Source organism: Phodopus roborovskii, unplaced genomic scaffold, assembly GCF_943737965.1.
Source record: "Phodopus roborovskii unplaced genomic scaffold, PHOROB, whole genome shotgun sequence".
Lineage (NCBI taxonomy): Eukaryota > Metazoa > Chordata > Mammalia > Rodentia > Cricetidae > Phodopus > Phodopus roborovskii.
Window position 1 is genome coordinate 19,116,075 of NW_026126571.1, and position 24,241 is coordinate 19,140,315.

The 24,241-nt window shown below is 40.6% G+C and overlaps 1 protein-coding gene across 1 annotated transcript in view; it reads right to left on the bottom strand.

Moving 5' to 3' along the window:
* Itprid1 (ITPR interacting domain containing 1) overlaps positions 1-22,833 on the bottom strand; it is a 103,143-nt gene extending 80,310 nt beyond the window's left edge. The window contains 4 exon segments of the mRNA XM_051203095.1: positions 194-245; positions 20,723-20,766; positions 21,146-21,194; positions 22,654-22,833. Of these exon segments, the coding sequence (XP_051059052.1) occupies positions 194-245; positions 20,723-20,766; positions 21,146-21,194; positions 22,654-22,816 (308 nt within the window). The 5' untranslated portion in view covers positions 22,817-22,833.
* Positions 22,834-24,241: the final 1,408 nt, after the last annotated feature.

Below are 24,241 nucleotides of genomic sequence, written 5' to 3' on the forward strand. Positions count from 1 at the left end.
CTTTATGATATTTAAGGCATCTCTAATTCTGCAAAGACTATCATAAATGTTTCAATCATAGTGGCTAAAACAGTGACATATCATGAGATCCTAAAAACTATGAAATTGTTGAGAAGAAATTATCCTTGTTTCTACTTCATTAATTGCTATCGATGAAAAATTTCAGAGTGGAGTGACTGACTCTACTACCTACCTCATGTAGTCTTTCACGGTCATTTGAACCATTCCTTGTTCATGCAAAGAAGCTGAAATTACAAAGAAAAGACAGAAGTAAATATAACTGTCATCCATGTGTGAGCAAGGTTTCCCATGTCCAAGTGAGTCTTTGTGGGAAGGGATTCCAATGTCCATTACAGTTACCTGGCACAGTCTCTACAATGAACAAGATACAGTGCACCAAATGCTAAAGGGTGTGAGAAGTAGTGACATTCAGTGTGGGGAGTGTGGTGTCAGCACCAAAGAGGACATTTAGCAATGGTTTCATGGCAAGGAGACATTCGGATTTTGAAGAGTGGTTAAAGTTTGCTGGATAAAGGGGTACAGGTATGAAGCACCATTCTGGAGCTATTTTCACAGTAGCAATAGCATCTAGGGCTGCTCTGTCAAGATCATAGATGGAATGGTAAGGCCAAAGGCAGGTAGCCATGGATGAAATATTCAGTAGGTGCCAAGCTCTATCATTCTTTGGTATCATATAGTGCTTTCAATAGCCTTCCAGTCTAGGCCCGATTCTTTTTCTTCAATGGAAGGCATGGAAACTTTGCCATGATTCCATGACCACACAGTCAAGTGTAGCAAAGTTAAGAAATGAATTACCACCTTTATTATTGATTAAAGCAATAGCAGTGGTCCTGCCTCCTGCTTGTCCTCCTTGGGGGTCTCCTGGCCTGGGGCCTGAGCACAGGTGGGCCTTCCCCAGCATACCAAGCAATCCAGAGTCATTGCAGTTCTAGTCCCATCTCTGTCCACTAGGAGAGGGAGTGTCTCAGACCCTCCTGCACTCACAAGGAAAGCCATCTGAATATTGGACCTGCTTACAACCACCAGAATAGACGCTTGCACCCCCATACCAATCACAGGATCAGAGAGGAAGAAAATCCACCTTTCCTCATTGGAAGAAAGGATAGGAAGATGACAACAACATAAAAACACATTCAACAACAGAAAGGCCAATGTGACACCAGGACTCTACACCAACAAGACCTGAGCATCCCAACACAGATGAAGCAGTAGAAATGACCTTAAAAACAAATTTATGAAGATGATAAAGACCCTCAAAGAGGAAATGAGAAAATCACTTAAATGGAAAAAAAAAACAAACAAAAAATTCAAGAAATGGAAGAAAGGACAAACAAAAACTTCAAAAAATAAACAAATCTCTTAAAGAAAGCCAGAAAAAAGAAATCAAACAAGTGAAGGAAACAATTCAAACAGTTCAAGGCTTGAAAGCTGAAATAAAGACAATTTAAAAACACAGTCTGAGGGAACGCTGGGAATAGAAAAGCTGTGTAAGGCATCAGGAACTACAGATGCAAGCATAGCCATCAGAATACAAGAGATGGAAGAGAGAATCTCAGGCTTTAAAGATACACAAGGAGAAATAGATTCATCAACCAAAGAAAATCTTAAGTCCAACAAATCACAAACACAAAATATCCTGGAAATTTGGAACACAATAAAAAGGCCAAACCTAAGAATAAGTACAGAAGAATGTAAAGAAACACATCTCAAAGGTGCAGAAGAATATTCAATAAAATCATAGAAGAAAAATGTTCCCAAACTAAAGAAAGATATACCAACAAAAGTACAAGAAGCTTACAGACCACACTGAATAGACCACAAAAAATTCCCCTTGCCACATATTAATCAAAACACCAAACATAAGGAATGAAGAAAGAATATTAAGAGTAGCAAAGGAAAAAAGGCCAAGCATCATATAAGGGCAGACTTGCCAGAATTACACCTGACTTCTCCATGGAAACTCTGAAGGCCAGAAGGTCCTGCATTGATATTCTACCAACACTGAAAGACCACAGAAGCCAGCCCAGACTAATATACCCAGCAAAGTTTTCAATCACTATAAATGGAAAGAACAAGATATTACATGACAAAACATATCCACGAATCCAGCCCTACAGAAAGTTCTGGAAGGAAAACTCCAGCCCAAGGAAGTTAAATTCACTCCCAAAGACATAGGCAATAGATAATCCCACTTTGCCAAAAGCCAAAAGAAAAAAAGGGGAATATCCACACACAATACCACTAACAACAACAAACCCAAAACAAACTAGAATTAAAAAAATCAATGGTCATCAATATCCCTCTATACTGATGGTCTTAACTTGCCTATAAAGAGACACAGGCTAACAGAATGGGCATAAAGACAGAATCAAATCTTCTGCTGGATACAAGAAATCTGCCTCAACTTCAAAGACAGATGTTTCCTCAAAGTAAATTGTTGGGGAAAAAAAATCGAATCAAATGGACCCAAGAAACAAGCTGGTATAACAATCCTAATAACAAATTAGGCTTCGAACTAAAATAAATCAAAAAAGATGAAGAAGGTCATTTCATATTCATCACAGAAAAAATCCATCAAGATGAAGCTTCAATTCTTGAATATTTATGCCCCAAATACAAAGATATCCAGACTTGTAAAAGAAACATTAGTGAAACTCAAATCACTCGTAAAACCTCACACACTTATAGTGGGAGACTTCAACACCCCACTCTCACTACTAGACAGGACCATCAGACAGAAATTTAACAAAGAAAAAAGGAACTAACAGAAGTTATGACTCAGTTGGGTTTAACAGACATCTATAGAACATTCCATCCAAACACAAAAGAATATACCTTCTTCTCAACTCTAAAATCAACCGCATACTCGGCAACAAAGCAAACCTCAACAGAATCAAAAAAACTGGAATAATCCCCTGTATCTTATCTGACCACCATGGTTTAAAGTTGGAATTCACAAACAATACAAATTACAAAAACCCTACAAACTCATGGAAAGTGAACAATGCACAATTATGGCATACCTGGGTCAAGGAAGAAATAAAGAAAGAAATTAAAGACTTCCTACAATTCAATGAAAATGAAGACACACCATACCCAAACTTGTGGGACACTTTGAAAGCAGTACAAAGAGGAAATTTCATAGTACTAAGTGCCCACATGAAAAAAACTGGGAAATAGTCACACTAGAGAATTAACAGCACACCTGAAATCTCTAAAACAAAAAGAAGCAAACTCACCCTGAGGAGGAGTAGATGCCAGGAAATAATCAAATTGAGGGCTGAAATCAATAAAGTAGAAACTATTAAAAAATTTAAAGAATCAATGAGAGAAAGAGTTTTTTTTTTTTTTTTGAGAAAATCAAGAAGACAGACAAACATTTATTAAACTAAGCAAAAGAACATTCAAATTAACAAAATCAGAAATGACAAGGGGGCCATAACAACAGATACTGAAAAAATCTTCAGGTCAATGTTGAAAACCTGTACTCCACAAAATTCAAAAATTTAAAGGAAATTGTCAATTTTCTGGGTAGATATGACTTACAAAAATTAAATCAAGAACAGACAAGCAAGTTAAATAGACCTATAATTCTAATGTATAGGAAGCAGTCATCATAAGTCTCCAAACAAAAAAAAATATCTCAGGGCTACATAGTTTTGGTGCAGAATTCTTCCAGAAATTCAAAGAATAAATAATATCAATAATCCTCAAAGTGTTCCATACAATAGAAGCAGAAGGGTCATTGCCAAACTCTTTTATGAGGCTACAATTACCTTGGTAGCAAACCTCACAAAGACACAACAAAGATAGAGAACTACAGAACAATATCCCTCATGAACATTGATTCAAAAACACTCAATAAATGGCGAATCAAATCCAAGAACCATCAGAAACATCATTGACCATGATCAAGTAGGCTTCATCCCAGGGATGCAGGGATGGTTCAACATATGAAAATCCATCAATATAATCTACCATATAAACAAATTGGAAAAAGAAAACCACATGATATTCTCACTAGTTGCAGAAAAAGCCTTTGATAAAATCCAACATCCCTTCCTCTTCCTTATAAAAGTATTGGAGAGATCAGGGATAAAAGGAACATATCTAAACATAATAAAAGCAGTATACAGCAAACCAACAGCCATTATCAAAGTAAATGGAGAGAAACACAATATGATTCCTCTAAAATCAGGAACAAGACAAGGCTGCCCACTCTCTCTATATCTATTCAATATTGTACTATATTGTACTTGAAGTACTAGCTAGAGCAATAAGCAAACAAAAGGAGGTCAAGGGAATGCAAACTGGAAAGAAGAATCAAACTTTCACTATTTGCAGATGATATGATAGTTTACATAAGTGACCCAAAAAACTCTTCCAGGAACTCCTACACCAAAGTGGCAGATACAAGATTAACTAAAAAAAAAAAAATCAGTAGCCCCTATGATATACATAAGATAAATGGACTGAGAAAGAAATCAGAGAAACATCCTACTTCACAATAGCCACAAACAAGGTAAAATATCTTGGAGTAACTCTAACCAAACAGTGGAAATTACTGTATAACAAGAACTTCATTCTTTAAAGAAAGAAATTAAAGAAGATACCAGAAAATGGAAAGTTCTCCCATGTTCTTGGATAAGTAGAATCAACATATTAAAAATGGCAACCTTACCAAAAGCTATCTACAGATTCAATGAAATACCCATCAAAATCCTAGTACAATTCTTCACAGACCTTGAAAGAACAATACTCATCTTTATATGAAAAAATGAAAAACCCAGGATAGCCAAAACAATAAAGGATCTTCTGGAGGCATCACCATCCTTGACATCAAGCTCTATAATCCTGAAAACAGCTTGGTATTGTCACAGAAATAGACAGGTAGACCAATGCAATCAAACTAAGAACCCTGATATTAACCCACACACCTATGAACACCTGATTTTTGACAAAGCAGCTAAAACTTTACAATGGAAGAAAGAAAGCATCTTCAACAAATGGATGTTAGCATGTACAAGATTGCAGATATATCCACATCTATCACCATGCACAAAACTTAAGTCCAAATGGATCAAAGACCTCAACATAGATCCAGCCATACTGAACCTCTTAGAAGAGAAAGTGGAAGGTACCCTTGATAGAATTGGTACTGGAGACTTTTTCCTGAATATAACACCAGTAGCACAGACACTGAGATCAACAACTAATAAATGGGACCTCCTAAAACTGAGAAGCTTCTGTAAGGCAAAGGACACAGTCAACAAGACAAAACAGCAGCCCATGGAATGGAAGAAGATATTTACCAACCCCACATCTGACAGAGGATTGACTTCCAAAATATACAAAGAACTCAAGAAGCTAGTCACTAAAACACCAAATAATCCAATTAAAAAGTGGGGTACAGAACTAAAAAGAGAATTCTCAATGAGGAACCTAAAATGGCTGAAAGACACTTAAGAAAGTGTTCAACATCCTTAGCCATCAGGGAAATGCAAATCAAGCCAACTCTGAGACACCATCTTGCACCTTTCAGAATGATTAAAATCAAATCACCATTGACAGTTTATGCTGGAGAGGATGTGGAAAAAGGGGAACACTCCTCCACTGCTGGTGGGATTGCAAACTCATGCAGCCACTTTGGAAATCAGTATGGCGGTTCCTCAGGAAAATGGAAATCAGTCTATCTCAAGATCCAGCAATTGCACTCTTAGGCATATACCCAAAAGATGAACATTCATACAACAACAAAAACATCTGCTCAACCATGTTCATAGTGGAATTATTTGTAATAGACAGAACCTGGAACAACCTAGATGCCCCTCAACTGAAGAATGGATATGAAAATGTACATTTGCACAATGTAATACTACTAAGTGGGAAAACAAAACAAAACAAAAACCCAAGGGAACCTTGAAATTTGCAGGCAAATGGATGGAACTAGAAGAAACCACCCTGAATGAGGTAACCCAGCCACAAAAAGATAAACATGGTATGTGTACTCACTCAAATATGGTATTAGACATAGAGCAAAGAATTACCCCCCTAGAATCAACACCTCCAAAGAAGCTAGGAAACAAGGGGGGCCCTAAGAGTGGCATACGGGGTCCCCTAGAGAAGAGGGAAGGTACAAGATCTCCTGAGCAAATTGGGTGCTTGGAGGGAGGGCAGAGGGAGTTAGGACATAGAGAAGGGGAGAAGAGGAGGGGAGAGGAGGACATGAGGGAGCAGGAAGTTTGAGTCAGGGTAAGAATAGTGGAGTGCAAGAAAAGAAATAACTTAATAGAGGAAACCATTATAGGTTTAAAGAGAAATCTGGTTCTAGGGAAATGTCCAGAGATCTATAAGGATGACCTAAACTAAGATTCTATACAGTAGTGGAAAGGCTAACTTAAATTCCCTTCCCCTATAATGAGATTAATGACTACCTTATAATTAATCCTAGACTTCTTCCAGTGGCTGATGGAAGCAGAAGCAGACACCCACCGGTAAGAACTTAGACAAACTTCTCCATTGCAGTTGTAGAGAGGGAGATATGATGAGCAAAGTGGTCAAGACCAGGCCGTGGAAATCCACAGAAACTGCTGACCTGAACAGCATAGGGCTGAATCAGGCCCCTTAAACATGGATGTCATTTAGGAGTACTGGGCAATCCAGGGGCCTCTGGTAGTAGAACAGTATTTATCCCTTGCATAGGAATGGACTTTGGAAGCCCATCTCACATAGAGGGATACTCTCTCAGTCTAGACACACAGGGTAGTGCCTAGGCCCTGCCCCAAATGATGTGACAGATTTTGATGATCCATCATGGAAGGCCTCATCCTCCCTGGGGAGCAGAAGAGGGTTGGTATGGGGAGTTGGGTGGGATGGGAGGACAGGAGAGAGAGGGACCTGGGATTGATATGTAAAATAAGATTGTTTCTAATTTAAGTGAGAGAGAGAGAGAGAGAGAGAGAGAGAGAGAGAGAGAGAGAGAGAGAGAGAACAACATCAGATGTCCTGGAAGTAGAGTTATGGATGGTTTTAAGCTAGCATGTGGGTGATGGGATCTGGACCCAGGTCATTGGCAAAAGCTGTAACAAGTGTGCTTAAGTGTGAAGTCATGTGTCCATGCCCTATATAGTCTTCTGTGTTCTCATAGTAAGTCCTTGAAGTAGGGATTGTTAGTTCACACTTTAGAGGGAAAGAAAGAAAACAGCACGGTTACATAAACTTCTCATGGCCATTAAAATGCCACAGCTTATTTTGGTTTGCTGTTGTTGTTGTTTTTTTTTTTCTCCAAACACCACACTGCCAACAGAATGTCCCATGGTATATTTGAAAGCCAAAAAGGAAAGATTTGCATTTATGCATCAGGATATGAAAATCCATTGTTTTGAACAAAAGGTTGTACATGATAAAGATGATTGCTTTTTCTTTCTTTCTTTTTTTCCTGAGCCAGTGTCTCTCTGTGTAGCTTTGTAGACTAGTCTGGCATCAAACTCACAGAGATCCGCCTGCCTCTGCCTCTGCCTCCCAAGTGCAGGGATCAAGGATGTGTGCTACCACCACCCTGCGATAAAGATGATTCTGAGGATCCAATTGTCTGGTGGACATAAAAAGGAGATGGTGGGGGCAAATAACTGTTGGACATCGTAGGGGGCAGGTGGAAGCCACTACAATATTCAGACAGACTGTGTCACAACATAAAATGTCAACATCACCTGCAAGAAGAAATATTGAGATCATGGCCAAGTTTCCAGAGTGACCACCAGACTTGGCACTCTTGGCTGTTCTGTTACACCAAGTGACATGTGTAAACTTAGGTGCTATCACCTGTGCTGTGGGAAACAATGGGAAACAAGGCTTTCCTCCACAAGCTCAAAGTTTGAATGAGAAAACCTGACTGAGGGAAACACAGGGAAGATCACTGGGCATTACCAAAGACTTTAGCCTGGAGCCAGGACTACTGTCTAGGTAGTGAGTCAGAATGAGAGCATGATTTCTAGGAACTTGACTGTGGATGTCAAGCTTGGGCACTGGAGATAAGAATACTCATATTTGTCACCAAGTGGTCCTGGCATAACTGGATATCTGCATGTAGAAGAATACAAATAAATCAGTATCTATCATCCTACACAAAACTTAAGTCCAAATGGACCAAAGACCTCATTGAAAAATCAGTTTCATTAAACCAATTAGAAGAGAAATTGGATAATGGCCTAGAATGCATTGGCACAGGAGACAACTTCCTGAACAGAACTCAGAGAGCATAGGCACTAAGAAACTGAAAAGCTTCTGTAAGGCAAAGGACACTGTCAACGCACAAAACTTCAGACTAGAAAGGCCATTGAGTGCGGAGATCTGAGCAGGATGTTCTGTGGGAGCTTGGAATATAAGAACATGCAGAGAAGTGCAGAGGATGAAGATTTGGCTTGTGAAATTTCAGAGGGAAATTTAAAGAATTTATCCTGGCCATTTGCTATTTTGAATTAAGATTCTGTTGTCCTGGTCAGCTGGAGCTGAAGTGTCAGTCATAACTAACAAGAGACCATTGAAGTGAAATATTTGTGTTTTTTAGACAATTGATGCTGATGTGGTAGAGCTAAGAAATTAGTGGTGATTGGAAGAGCCTGGCATCACTGAAGTGAGATCTTCTGAGAAGTGTTTCCTAAGAACCAAGAGAAGCTGTGTTTAGGAGGCAACAAGGGATTAGGAATGTGTAAGAGTCACCCAGGTGGAACTGGTTTGGCGGTCATGAAGGGATCATGGAGAACAGCTGAGGCTTGGCACTGTGAGAGGCAAGGAAAGGCCACTGATGAAGGCGCAGCCTCAGTGGCAGTTGGAGGTCCATGATTGAAAGGGAACAAACAGAGAAGTTAAGGCTTGGCACCATAAAAAAAATGTTTATGAGGGGCTATTGGTGAAAGTGCATCCCATTGCTGCAGGGGACCCCAACAGTTTTGGAGATGCCAGTATTATAGGATGACCACCAAGATAAACAGCCACTGTGGCATGGAGCCAGCCTGAGCCTAGAAGAAAAGGTATGTGTCCTGTAGAGGGCAGAAGCAGAGAAGTAACCCAGGCCCTCTGTAGAAGTGCAGAAGATCTTGAGTAGATCCTAGGCATTGGTTGGAATTTGGTTTTGCTTTGATTTGATTGTGACTATGCCCTGATTTTTCCCTCTTGAAGTAAGAAAGTATTTCACTGGACCCCACAACTGAGAGACTTTGGGTTTTAAAAGATATTGTCTGTTTTAAAGGGACTGAGATTTTAATGTTTGAATTTGTAAAGACATTTTTAATGTGAGATCTTGGGAGTGAATACGAAAGGATGGGTTGTGAATTAATAGGAGTGTGTTTGCATTTCAAGCTGATAAGAGGTCAGTTGTACTGGCTGGTTTTGTGTATCAACTTGACACAAGCTAGAATCATCAGAGAGAAAGGCGCCTTGGTTAGGGAAATGCCTCCATGTGGTCCAGCTGTAATGCATTCTCTCAATTAGTGATCAATGAGGATGGCCCAGCCCATGGTAGGTGGTGCCTTCCCTGGACTGGGGGGGGGGGGCGCTTGAGCTCTATAAGAAAGCAGGCAAAGTAAGCCATAGGAAGCAAGCCAGTAAGCAACACCCCTCCATGACCTCTGTATCAGCTTCTGCCTCCAGGTTCCTGTCCTCACTTTCTTCAGTGATGGACAGCAATGCTGAAGTATAAACCTAATAAACCTTTTCCTTCTCAACTTTTGTTCTGGTCATGGTGTCTTATAGCAGCAGTAGAAAACCTAACTAAGACAAGATCTAAACAGAGAGTGTTCAACAGAAGGACCTCAATTGGCTCAGAAACACTTAAAGAAATGTTCAACATCCTTAGCCATCAAGGAAATGCAGATCAAAATGACTTTGAGGTTCCATCTTATACCTGGCAGAATGACTAAGATGAAAAACACAAATGGCAGCTCATGCTGGTGAGGATGTGGATCAAGGGAAACACTCCTCCACTGCTAGTGGAAATGCAAACCTGTACAGCCACTTTTGAAATCAATATGGAAGTTCCTCAAAAAATAAAGAAAAAAAAAAAAAAGGGAATAGATCTACCTCAAGATCTAGCTATACCACTCTTGGGCTTATCCCCAAATGACACTACAGCCTACCAGAAGGACACTTGCTCAAATATGTTCACTGTAGCTTTATTCAGAATGACCAGAACCTCGAAACAACCTAGATGTCCTTCAATTGAAGAATGGATTAAAAAAAGGGGGGGGGGAGACATTTACACGATGGAGTATTAGTTAGCTGTTAAAAATGACATCATGAAATTTGCAGACAAATAAATGGAAATAGGAAATATCCTGAGTGAGGTTGCCTAGACACAGAAACACAAACATGGTGGACATTAGCTGTTAAGAATAATTATGCTACAATGCACTGACCTAGAGAGGTTAAGCAACAAACAAGCCTCAAGGGGGACAAATGTATCTCCATGGGAAGGGAAAATAGAAAAGATTTTATGGGTGGGTTGGGAGTGTGTGGAAATGAAAACAGGAGGGATCAGGGGAGGATAATAGGAATGGAGGGAGAGAGTACTGGGAGACAGGACTAGAACTGGGGGATATTTGGGAGGCAGATAGAAACCCAATGCCATAGAAATTCCCTGGAATGTACAAAAGTGGTCCTAGTCCAAGTCTCCTAATAACGAAGGATATCCCAATTTGGCCATCTTCTATAATCAGGCAAGGCTCTTAGTAGTGGAAATGGGGGGGGGGCATCAACTTACCTACAAAATCTTTGACCTACAATCTGTCTTGCCTGTAAGATATGCTGGTACAATGGTGGATCATAATTTGTGGGAGTGACCAACCAATGACTGATCCAGTCTGAGACCCAAGACACAGTGGGAGGCCATGCCTGATACTGCCTGGATGACAGGAACCACAGGCAGGACAGCGCAAAGACCCAGGATAGAACCAAACATGATTGAGAAAAAGTCAATGAAATGGTCCCTAATGATATTCTGCTCTACTCCTAGATGGGTGCCTAGCCAAATTATCATCAGAAGAGAAACTGATGGGAGCAGATCCAAACACTAGGCAGAAGAGTGAGAGGAAGGATTGTAGGAGCCAGAGGGTTTGAGGACACCATGATAACGTAGCCCACAGAATCAACTAAGCAGGGCTCATAGAGACTGAAGCAGAATTGATAAGTTATCACTGAGACTGAATCAACAAGCACAAACCCTGTGTTGGTCTCAACTAGGTCCCTTACATATCATTGTGTAGTTCAGTGTTCTTGTGGGACTTACATCAGTGGCAGTGGTGAAGGGGGAATATCATTGATTCTTGCCTGTGCTTGGGACTCTTTTCCTCCTACCTGGTTGCCTCGTCCAGCCTTGATATGGGGGTTTATGCCCAGTCTTATTGTAAGCTGTTAGGCCATGGTAGGTGGATATCCCTGAAAGGCCTGCTTTTTGTTTTTTTTTTTTTTTTTTTTTTTTTTTGAAAACTGAGGAGGAGTGGATCTGGGTTGAGAGACTGGGAGGATTGAAGGGAGGAGAAATTGAGAAATTGAAGTCAATATATCAAGTGTGATAGAGAAAAAAAGAGAGTACTTGTATGTTACTGTTGATATTGATGTTGCTTTTAAGACAGGGTCTCCCTGTGTATTCCAGGCTGGACTTGGAGTCAAGTTTCTCCTGCCTCAGACTCTCAAGTGCTGGGATTCCAGGTACCTAGTGTCATGCATGTTTAAGAAATTTGCATACTTTAAAAAGAAGGTTTTAAAGGCTTGGTTATCTTGCTAAGTGATCTAGAAGGACAAAGACTGGAAGAATGTAATTGAAATGTGAGTATATACATGATTTAATTTGTTTGTTTGCTTGTTTGTTTGTTGTAGGATCTCATTATGTATCACTGGCTGTCCTGGAACTTACTGTATAGACAGGGATGGCCTCAAATTCTGAGACCCACCTAAGTCTCCCTCCCAACTCCTAACATGCCTAGCTTAATTAGAGGATATTTAAGCATGCCAAGTATGCATAATTATACTATAAGAAGTCAGTGAAAGTAAAAATACTTAGAATGTACAGCAAAGAAAGTGGGAAACTCACCAGCATAAGGTATGTTGAGAAACAAATTTTTTTTGAAAGGGTGTGACACAGCCTGACACTAAGTATGGGCCCTGTACATTCCCTCAACCCTGTTTTCATGGCAGTCATCACTAATCAATCACTTTAGTTTCTCACTGAGCCTAGACAGTGAAATCTTTTAAATCTAAATCTAATCTCCTAAATCTTCATCTGGCACATTTTCACATGAGGTGAAGAACATTTTTTTTTTTTTTTATAAAGTTAATGGATAACTTTTTAAGGAAACTAATTTTCAGGAATGTATCTAATCTTAGGAAATCAATAACTTGAATAAATTCATCGTTAAGAGTATTGTAGGGAATGTGATCTTGCATTTAGCTATTATTTTTTATGCCAAGAAACACCCCAGTGAGCTGGACATTGTAAACAGTAGTCTACTCAGTACTGACCCCTCAGCTGGGTAGGCATTATTAAGCCATAGTGGTACACTTTCTCACTGAACACAGTTCAGTCTCGGAGCATCTCAAAATGACAGACAATCTAGTGAAGTCACATGAAAGAAAGCTGATTTACCACCTTATTAAAGCTGATTTACCACCTTATTAATCACATCATAAAAGCAAGCACAGTACAAATTCTCCACAACTACATGAAGACTTGATGTCGGGACCAATTAAGTAACAAGTTGCCAAATGGAAGGTAAAAGAAATTGTTTCACATTTTAAGCAAACATCCCTGGTGATTTTCTCCCCTCTTTCTATCAGGATGACCTCCACTGTTACTTTGTAATCTGCTGAGTGAATGCCTGAGCATACCTGTGCTCATCAGGGGAACTCTGGACTCTTTCTGTGTAGCTCTCTGCATGGAAAAACTCTGTGGTTCTGAGGAATTTTGATTGCATGCTTTGTCCCTTGGCTGTTCCTGTGCTGCCCCAGCCTATCTAGTTGTCTGCTGTGGGTTTCCTAGAAAAAGTGAATGAATGTGCATGTCTAGGCAGGGATCTGCTCAAACTATCAGAGAGCAAATGATCCATTTTCTCATATTGATGAGAAGAATTAACTCAGCCTTGCTACATCCTAAAAATCCATAGCCCTTCAAAAAATCCAGTCACCCAGAAAACTCAGGTTACTGGACTCTAGATCCTCTTGCTCTGGACTTCTTCATGAAATTTCAGTGACCACACTGTAGCCACACTCCAGAGAACACATCCCTCTGCCTGACACTGTAGTTAGGAGCCAGCTGGTTGCCAAGATATAAAGGGCAGCATCCAGGGGGAAAAGAATTTGCTGACGGTAGCATATGTTCTATGGAATGTGATGTGGGCCAGGCTTGCTCACAGTGGGGTATCGTGTGGTCTCCCCATATTCCTGGAAACTTTATACAATCAGCACCAGTGGGGGGATAGCTATCTTGTCTTTCATCATTTGGCCATGCCATTTGTGGCTTAGCATCACCAACACTTAGGAGATGGCTGCCCTATTACCTCAATCCCATTAGCATGGATATACACATATAGCTAATGAGGGCTTTTCTGGACTCCTGATACTTTTCTGGATAGTTCTGGAAATGACACAATAATCTAGCACAAGAAGCACTCTTCTGCCAAGCTAAGTGTGTGACGAAAACCAAGCCCAAGGAACCTAAGACTTTTAAAGATAAGCCTGGTTTCAAAAAAAGTTATAAAATTATTACAATTAATTAGGATCACATGTTTATTTCTATTATATGTTCCCCATCTCCCACAGTCCTGGGAGACCAAGTGTGGTTTCATAGTGTTTCCGTGTATTGATGTCTTGAATCTGCAGAAGCAGCAGCATCTAGCAGATGGTCACATTTGTAGAGAGTCTTATAGAGGGCAGTGTGAAACTATTCCTTCCATCCCCCACTTTTCTGATTTGTAAGGAAAACTTCCTCTTAGGCCGAGGTTGAGCTTGTCAAGGTCAAGGCCTCCCTGGCCCATTTTCAAGATAAACCTGAAAGAAAGGCCAAGCTAGTGGCCCACAGTGTGCCAGGATCCACAGGGACTGGAATTACAAGACTTTCCTTAAAACTTGGAAGAGAGAGCAGAACAGGCCCAGGTGTCTTCAGGGTAGCAATCTGTTGAAGGCAGCCTACACTCCAATTTTCTAGTCTCTATGCTGCCTGCTTCATTAGTGACTGTCTGCCCAGCTCCTTCAAGTATTTGCTACCTCTGATCAGAGCGAGGATCTGAAGCACAGGGAATACCATAACAGGAGGGAAAGGCTCCCCTGTTGCCCCAGATGTCCCAAAACTTCTGTAGGCATCCGGCTTAAGGCTGTGTGTGCAGAAGGCAGAACTCGTTGGCACACCTGCATCTACAGTGCAGATACAGTGCCCTGTTAGCTGGATACCTTCAGTTCTACACTCCACTTCATTTTGGCTTTGGTATTTCTATACCATTTCCCCCTTCCAGGATCCCTTCTTGGGTTTTTAATGCTGGCTGAAAGCATTTGGAGACGGTGAAACCAAGGTCGGTGAATTCCTGCTCCCCACAAGTTCCCTAAGAACTGGTTTGGGAGGGAAACTAAAGTGAGAACAAAAGTCCCTGCTCTGTTGCTTTCATTCCCTTCCATGATTAAAATTCCCATTCTGCTTCCTTCTAGATAGAATCTCCAGCCACCCTCCCTACTGTTAGGTGGACTGGAGCCATCTGAAGCAGCAGATACCGCACTTAACCCTGCACACTGTATCACTGGAGAAGATGCAGTCAGATATGCAGAAGGCACTAATTAGCACCTTTGTTGGCTTGGAACACATTTTTTATTTTGGTTTTCCTAAGCATTTCTGACTGATTCATGGAAGACATTTGGTTCTTTGGAATATCGTCCAATAGACTAATCAAATTACAGTTTTGCTGTGCTCTAAAATAATAGCATTCTGCAGCTTTCTGAAAATTTAACTCCTACCCAACCAGGGCATTTTGTAAAAGCAATTCACGGTATGTTTGCCTGATTTGACAAATTATTAATCCATATTCTTACCCCAAACAGACTCTTACATATTGGCTGACACTTGTGTTCAAATCTTAAATCTAATTGGAATCATTTTCTCTCTCCCGATGCCCTGTTTATTTTCTGAGTGACACACTCTTCTTCCTGTTCCAGAGATGACACCGGTGCAACCTCTGTCATCTTAAGCCTGAGTCTGTAGTAACTTATGCTCCAGAAGGAACAGCCTCTCCCACAAACCAGAAAGCATCAGAACCTCATGCCTGGTTCCTCATTGTAGTAAAGCCATAGGCCATAGGATCCCAGACCTCAGTTACAATTACCCAAGCGTTTGAAACCAGCCTTTAGATGACACTGTATATGATTTCTCCCTTCTAGAAAGATTTCAGAAATCTTTCATCTGAGTACATTTTATTTTAAAACAGAAGATGTCTGTCTCCATTGCACAAAACACTTCTTTAGACTGATGGCTTTCTCTATGCTTTCCTGCATACACTTGGTTTTCTTTCATTTATTTTTCTTTATTCATATTCCTATTACTTCAATCACAGCAAGTGCTTTTTTTTTTTTTTTCCGTTTTCATTGACTAGCTCTAGTGTTCTGTGAAAGCTTTTTAACCTGATAGCTTCATCTTTGTGTTTTATTCGGACAAATCATTTAGAAATGATTTGTATTCTGTTTAGGATTTCTTTGTCAAGGAGTAGGATTGGATCTCTAACCTGATCCTGAACCAGAATAAACTAAGGGCCATGTGGGTGAGATCTAGGATGGGTCTAACTGTTGTTTATAAGACATCTCCATGCAGAAACTATGAGGAAGCTCGCAAAGAATATGGGACTTAGGAATGCCTCAGAGAATGGCAAGAGGCCACCTGAACAAGACTTTAACTTAGGAGACATTAGATGAAGAAAAATTAAGAAGCAGGGGGAGTTAAGACTACAGTGTCTCATTGTGGGGCTAGTCAAGATTATGCTCAAATTGCCATGATGGAGAAAGATTCTTGTGAGCGAGAGTCACCACATGCCTGTACCTCCCCAGAGCAGGATGTCTTCAGCTTCAACTCCCAGTCCCACTCCCCTGGTATGATGGTTTGAGTAAGAATATATTTGAATGATATATTTGAATGCTTAGTCATCAGGGAGAGGCACTATTTGAAAAGATTAGAAGGATAAGGAGAAATGGCCTTGTTGAAGGAAGTGTGTCACTGGGGATGGACTTTGAGGTTTCAAAAACCCATACTAAACCAGTCTCTCTCTCCTTCTCCCTCTCCCTCTCCCATTCCTTCTCCATTTCCCTCTCCTTCCCCCTCTTTCTCTCCCCCTCCCTCTCCATGTCTCCACCATGATAATGGATTGACCTCTGAAACTCCATTCAAGCCTCACAGTTAGATTCTCTCTTTTATAAGAGTGGTCTTCGTCATGCTGTCTCTTCGCAGCAATAGAACAATGACTAAGACACCTGTGTATATAAAATAGGTACACTACCAAACATTTACCCATAATAAATCATGAAGAAGTTTACTTTAAAATAATTTCTTACACATAATATAATTTTATCATTTTAAAATTAAATAAAATTTGCATACTAATGAGATTGATGTGTTCTATTATTATTATGTATAGAACTAAACTTTTCTGAAATATTTGCTATGGTGTGGAATTAGAGAGCATTCAGTGTTTTGGGGGAACTGAATGATACTCTGATTTAATAATTATCAATGCTGGGGACATTCCTTGCATAAATACATAGACCAAAATGGCAGAAGCGTGTTTAAAGTCATTTCAGAAATTATGGGAACTTCTGTCCTACTTACAAGCCAAAATTCATTGAATTTTTTATATCCATATAAAACTCGAGTTAGCAAGTCAAACATCAGTTTCTAAGATCAAATGTTCTAACAAAACACATCCAAAGATAAACTATCCGATACTTACACACTGAGGAATGATTATAGGAAAGTGTAGAAAGTTTTACATTCATAATTAAATTGTTATGTTTCTATAAAGGCAGGAAGCCTTCTGTGTATAGTCATTCTCGGTACTTCATGACACACAGTGGTCCCATAGAGTTCTAGGGTGGTCCAGGCAGTATGCACCGGCTTTGCATCATGAGCTTGATATGTGGTGAGAACCAACGCAAAGCCCTGTGACACAAATCTGAATGAACACTGCCACAACACTTTGGAATCCATTACATGCTTGATGTGGAATTAAGTTTTAATCATTTTATATTCAGAAACCTTTTACTGTTGCCAGAGTTTTGGTGACTCCCACAGCTATGTGACCCCATGTAGAGTCACAGCCACTGTTTAAAAAGCAGGGAACAACAGTCTTTCCTTATAGGCTTTCTCTTCATGGTCTTCAATGGCCTTTAGCTGGATTTCCTCTGACCCTCTTTTATGACACAGAACATCAAGCTTGTAACTGGTTCTCTAAACTCTCATGATGTAACACATCCCAACAGGAAAGGAAGAAATTTCCTCCTCTGGGAACCTGCCTAAGGATTGGCACTACCTAAAATCCCAGAGTTCTGGAGGGAGAGGAATAGAGTTCAAGGCCAGTTTTAAGACAGTACTTGTCTTAAGAGAACATGGTCTAGGATAGAACTCAGTTGTATACTGCTTGCTTAGCATCCACAAGACCTCATGTTCAGTATCTAGTACTAGAAAAGTAGAAAAACCAGAATATTGAAGAAGATGAGTGAATTAACTGCCCACTAAGTAGTAGCAGTCACTAAATACATCTGTTCCAGAAACTGCTTTCCTGACACAGGAAATTGTTCTGTCCTTTTCCCTCACAATGAAGGTTGAGTGTGTCAACTGTGTCAGTTGTGTTACTCTACATGTTGATGTATTTGTTAATCCTAAGTGTCTTATCTTTACTGTATAATGACTACATACTTTCACAGTCAGGTGGTAATGACATTCAGCCTGTCCTCAGGTGGTGGCAATAAACTTGCCACAAACTGAGTGTCTTCGGTTTTAGTACAGAATGTGAGATGAAGATGAATCTTATGGCCATGGGTCCTTGGCATTGGGTCCTCGAAGAGCCTCTGATTATCTGGTTTTGGTGTGGGTAGATCTGTGGTAGTCCACTCAGCCCACATAGTCAAACCAATGTGCAGCTAGAGACCAGTAAGAGGAGATTGTTCTAGATTCAGTAGTGGGGGTTTTAGAAAGAGAATAGAGACACGGAATGCTGCCCAAGTCTTGCTTATAAGTCACCACCTGCTACTAGGACAATGCTCTGGGGAGACTTACAGGAGGCTACAGGGTTTTCAGCTACAATGCTGTGATATTTGTTAACAAATGGGGCAGACGGTGAAAGCGTACCAGTCATGAAGTCTGTGCTAGCTGGGACATAAGTGGGAAGGGCAGCTGCCCAGCATTCTGCCATTATTAAAATTAACATGGAAAGAAGGGACAAGGGCACATATCTGTTCTAGTTGGAAGGAGAACTTTATGTGTTAAGCCACTGCCTCTGTCGTAAGTAGAACATAAGGCGATGTCACCTTGTATCCTGTCAGGTTTTCTGAGTTTTAACTTCATCATTTCTCAGCAGCTACTGCCTTTCTTCCTTCACTGCAATTTATTTTTCTTTACCCACACATCCCAGTGTGGCTCTGGACTTCCCTAAGCTCTGTGCATTTGTATGCACAGGCATGCTCATGGGTGACTGCAAGTCCACTGTCATGCCTGAATTCAACCTTCTGTGACCGAAAATCATGGCATTTGACACTCAGACCTTTCACCTGCAACACAAGAATGAGAACAGCTCTGCCTGCACAATGGGTGACTCAGTTCAAAGTATGATCAGTGAGAAAGGCCTTGCAAAGCAAAAGCACAATTCCCTTGTAGGAATTCTTCTGTTGTTAAAAGCCTTGCTGAAGATGAATGAGTTGCCAGATAGAAGCTGTGCTCCTCTGACCTCAGAACCACACGGAGACCCTGCTTCCCTCCTGGCTGTGCCCTTGTAGTTCACCAGTTTGTCTCTAATGATGCCAGGCCAGGAACTGAATTTTCCAGGAAGTGATTTTTTTTTTTTTTTACTACAGTGTGACCAAAGGCCTGTCCACATGACATGAGCAAGAGCTAAAGATAGGTCTATGATGTAAAATGCACTTATGCTTTTGTCTCTTCCTTGGGAATGAATTAATATGAACAGAGGTATTCAGAAATTCTGACATCATAGAAGGTTTTTCAAAAAACATTTTAAAATGAAATGTGGTCAAACTACATTCTAAACTCTTGTGTTTCTATCCATAGATTCATGCTTGCTTTATCTGTCATCAGAGAAGTGTCTTATTAGAGCATACAGCAGTAAATGCACACATGTAACTAGTCAGTGTGGAAAGTAAAGAACAGTGGAGTGCTTAGCCCAAAGTGGGTCATGCACAATGTTCTCTCTGAGGCTTGAGGTCTACTGAAGAAGGAGGAGGAGGGGAGGAGGAGGCAGGAGGAGGAGAGGAGGAGGAGAAGAAGGGAAATACTGGAAGGGCCAGAGTATGGTGCGGTGTGTTGTATAAAGACTTCACTTGGAATGGTTTGACCTTGTGTTCAGTCAACTCTCTTCAGATATAGGGACCTGCACAAGAGTAAACCTGTCAATATTTTATCATGGAAGAGGAAATGGCTCACAAAGCCCAACTCTTCCTGAGGGATTATTGACACTTAATGGTACTTAAGGAAGAGCATCACTTTCTTCAGTTGTGTAGCCACTGATTGGCTGGATATAATCCAGTAAACTACCTTTCACCCACGCTAATGTGAGCAACCCCAAACGCTGTAGAACACACACATGCCATGAAAATAGGAGGAGACTTTCTGGGGGGAAGGGGGAGATGACACGAGGGAAGACTGGTGGTAACAGGAGGTGATGGAGGTGATGATGACTAAAATTCATTGCATACATGATGACACTGTCAAGTAATTTAAAAATAAAATCAAAATATAAAGCAACCCAGTGAAAAAGGAAATTTCAAATATAGTTTTAGATTAAATAGAATAAAGTTCCCAGTTTAAATTGCTTGACAAGTAGTAGCCAATCTTAATGGAAGAGAGGTATTTATAAAATAATCACATTTTTAATAGAAGAATCTTAGATCCCACAAAGTCTCACATTTTCATTTAATGAACATGGAATCCATGAGACCTGCAGTTGTTATTTTAATAGTGTTATTATCAAATCCTAGGGAGACAGTCTGAGACATTTTCTGTCTCAGAAATATTTGTGCTGTTTGGTTTAGGATTTAGTCATTTGTTCATCTCTAGGATAAATATATCATTAGGGAAGAGATAGAAATATAATTTTGATACCAAAATACCAGAGAGAAAATAGGTTTAGAAGTAAAATATTGTATATTATGAATAATTAAGCAATCTTGTTTTCATAATTACATCCCTGTGAATGTCTGTATAGACCCAGAGAATTTCCTGCTACAATCTGAGTGTTTGGTGGTAGCAGGGGCCCTGGTTTCAGCCCATAACTGGCTGCTGGGGACATGGCTGCACTTTCTGAGTCCTAGTCTTATAAAATCAAATGAGAAAATCAACTTATTTCTGAAAGCCTCTCCTATGTCTCCCTTGAGCAATATCTATTAGTACGGATGTTTTTTTCAAGCACACACACACATCTACCTAGCACAGCTGCTATGGGTTTTCTTGCCTTACCAGAATGGTTGGTGGCTTTCTGGAAGTTTTCATTTACAGAGACACTATAAAAGAGGCAAAAGCATTGTAAGCCCAACACTGTATGTATTACCAATAATAAAGTATTACCAAGTTGCTGTTGTAATTAAACTGAACAGAAAAATCAGACTTAGATTTTATTGAGAGGAGTTTTAAAAGTGAATACACAGTTGGCAACAGATAGTATCCATTCTATATTTTGCCATTTTAAATTGACATAAAGCTTTTGGAGTAGTATAGTAACCCTTCAAGTACCCAGTTAATATGAAAACCCATACTTCAAGTACCCATGGCTGGGAGCCCATCCCAGGGTGGGTTATAGCCCACATTACTTTCATAGAGCTTTGCAAGAGAAATGTATAAGGCACACACACATGCTAAAATAAAATAAAATACACCACTTACAAGAAGCCAGAGTCCAGCCACTGCTGGATACTTTCTTGTTTGGAATTTTCTATAAAGGAAAAAAAGAACACATCTGTTAGTCAAAGCACAACCAGCTACAATGGCCCCCTCTATCATCAGCCACACTCAGCAGCTCTGTTTCCTACATAGTCAGTCACATGTTTTTGTAAGCATATTCATTTTTCCCCTGGAGGCACAACCTCCTGTTTTCCATAATCAGCCTCTTCCAAGAATGGATGTAAACTTGCCAAAAGACTATAACTTAAGAAGAAAGGGACAAAATGGTAAGGACTAGCAAAATGAATCAATGAAGGGTGAGAGACGTTAGAATGATTATAAAATTACCTAGCATAAATACAATGGGTAGAAAAGCATAAGAGATTTTTGTTTCTCTCTTGTTGATTCTAAATCACCATGGAACTTCTCCTTATTAAATCCCAACATTTACCTAAGGCAGCTAGCCAGCAATGTTTATTTGCAAGGAGTTCTCTGCCAGGTTAGAAACCAGATTTGCATTCATTCCAGGGACAAATTGCAGTAGAGTCCCAGGATTGCCAAAGGCAACCTGTGCTAAAAAGGCACTGGCCTTTTAAGGTAGATCTTTAGCACTGGCTCAAAAATAGATAATGAAAAGGGGAAGATGAAGGGAGCAGCTCCTGAGAGACAATTGCTCTAGTTCTTGGTGGCTACCATCTCATACCCTGGGCTCAGTCTGACTTTGTCCATAAAACATTGGAATAATCTTCACACAGGGTATCAGGTGAAACAAAACAGCCAGCAACCCTGGGAGATTCTGGGTAGTGTTCATTTGTGGTACCATGGGTAAATAGAATGTGAATGTTTTCTTATTTATTACTCTGTATGTTATTAAAATGACCATCACTGCCTCATGCAAGACCCCAAAAATCTTTCAATAAAATGGTGTTCTGAAAAAAGCTTTGGTGAGAGATGGAGAGATGTTGTGGGTCAAGAGCTTGTTGAGTAAACATAAGGAACTGCATTTGGAACCCCAGCACCCTCAAAAGGGCAGGATACAACACTAGTAGGGTGCACATTCCTTGAGCTCACAGGTGTTCAGTCTAGCTGAATTGCACTGCTCCAGGTTCAGTGAGAGACCACATCTTTATATCTCTGTCTCTCTCACACATGTGCATAGAGATGACGAGGAAGGAGAGGAGGGGGAGGAAGAGCAGGAGAAGTAGGAGGAGCAGAAGGAGCAGGAGGAGCAGGAGCAGGAGGGATGCTTCTTCAGAATCCTGGAGCATACCAAGAGGGTGTTGGAATAGAAAGAAGCAGTGTTTATCACTTAGTTGGTCTAATTGTGCTGAGGGTAGGTGGGAAGGGTCAAATGTGTCCATTTCATATAATTGCTTGGCATTATATCAGGAACACTTGTTTCTATAATGACAAGTTCAAATCCTTAGAAGATGCTTGCCCCAATCAAAAGCCTCACATTCCTTACCACCCTTGGAAGGACATTGTGTAGATGTCTGGGAGGCCCTTCTTACCTTGCATGTGCTTAGTGGCCATTGTGATTTCCTCCTCAGAGTCAAGAAGAGGATGCCCATCCAGAGGTGTCCATGCCCTCTTGGTATGCCTAAGAATCTCTCTCTTGCTCTTTTCCAGACCTGCTTTGGGGCTGTCAGATCCCTGTAATTTCTCCATCATCATGAGGGTGATTCTGCAATATGACTGAAACCACACAGGCAGACAATCAATGACAATGAGTTCAGAGCTGAAGTTTGGCCCAGCCCAAGGGAGGATTCTTAGAAACAATGGAGTCATCCAGAGTCACTGTCTCACTGACACAGGCTTACCTACCCAAGCAGCAGAATTCCTGCTGATTTTGGCAGAAGAGTTTCCTCACTATGGACAGTCAGAGCAGGAGTTAACTTGGCTAGCCACAAGGGCACATCCACACTGATGGATTCAATGTTGTATTCTGAGATGTGGATAGAGAAGAAAGGATATAAAATGTTGACACCAACCTTACTTATGTCATACTAGTGTTTGAGCTTTGAGCACATATTAGGTGTTAAAATCTATGAAAGCAAAGTTCAGATTCAAACCTACCTTTCTGCCTAAGTTATTGCCATATGTTTCAATTAGCATTAGATCAGTTTTAGCTTCAGAGAAATGACTTTAGAGCCGGGTTCAGCAGTATTTCTAGCACACTAGTATTGGTGCATAATCCCTAATCACATGACTCATAAGCTGCCCTTTGCAATAGGAGTCTGATAAAGGCATACCTGCAGACTCACTGCAAATATCTGGTTATTATCTGTATGTAATTGTCAGTAACATTGTTCTTGTATGCTTTATATATTTAAATTGAACCACTCAGGTGAAGTATATTAACTAGTACAGTTGTAAATTTACTGCAAAAACAACTTATATGGGGAATCCATCCCAGTGGACTGCTCTGACTGGCCTATCCAGAGTCTGCTAGCATCCTGGTCCCACCTCCACTCATGAAAGGAGCCTGACTTCTAGTGCCCTGCTCAGAGCCTCCAGAGGACTGGGGGCTGCATACAGGGGAGCCCTTCATGGCTGACCAGCCAATCCAGAGTCTGCCTGAGTCCTCCTCCCACCTCCTCTCTTGGGATGGGTTAAGCTTGGGTCTGTTTCTGGCCCACTTTCAGGGGCCCTGGTCGGAGACTCCTGAGGCTTGGGGAATGAGCACACATGGGGAAACTCATCCCTGCAGACTGGCCCATCTAGAGTCTGCAAGCACCATAGTACCACCTCCCCCCACTGTAAGAGGAGAACAATTAGAGTATTGGACCTGCTTGTACCCATCAGAAAAGAACTTTGGTCCTGTACCCACCAGAAAAGGAAAACACCCCACTGGTACCCACTGGAAGAAGGGATGGGTAGACGACAGTATAAGAACACAGTCAACAACAGAAAGATCACTATAACTTCACCAGAGTCTAGGGACTACACACCAGCAAGATCTGAAATTCCCCACACAAATGAAGCAGAAGAGAATGACCCTAAAAAGAAATTCATGAAGATGATAGAGACCCTAAAAGAGGAAATGAGAAAATCCTTTAAAGAAATGGAAGAAAAGACAAACCAAAAATTGCAAGAAAT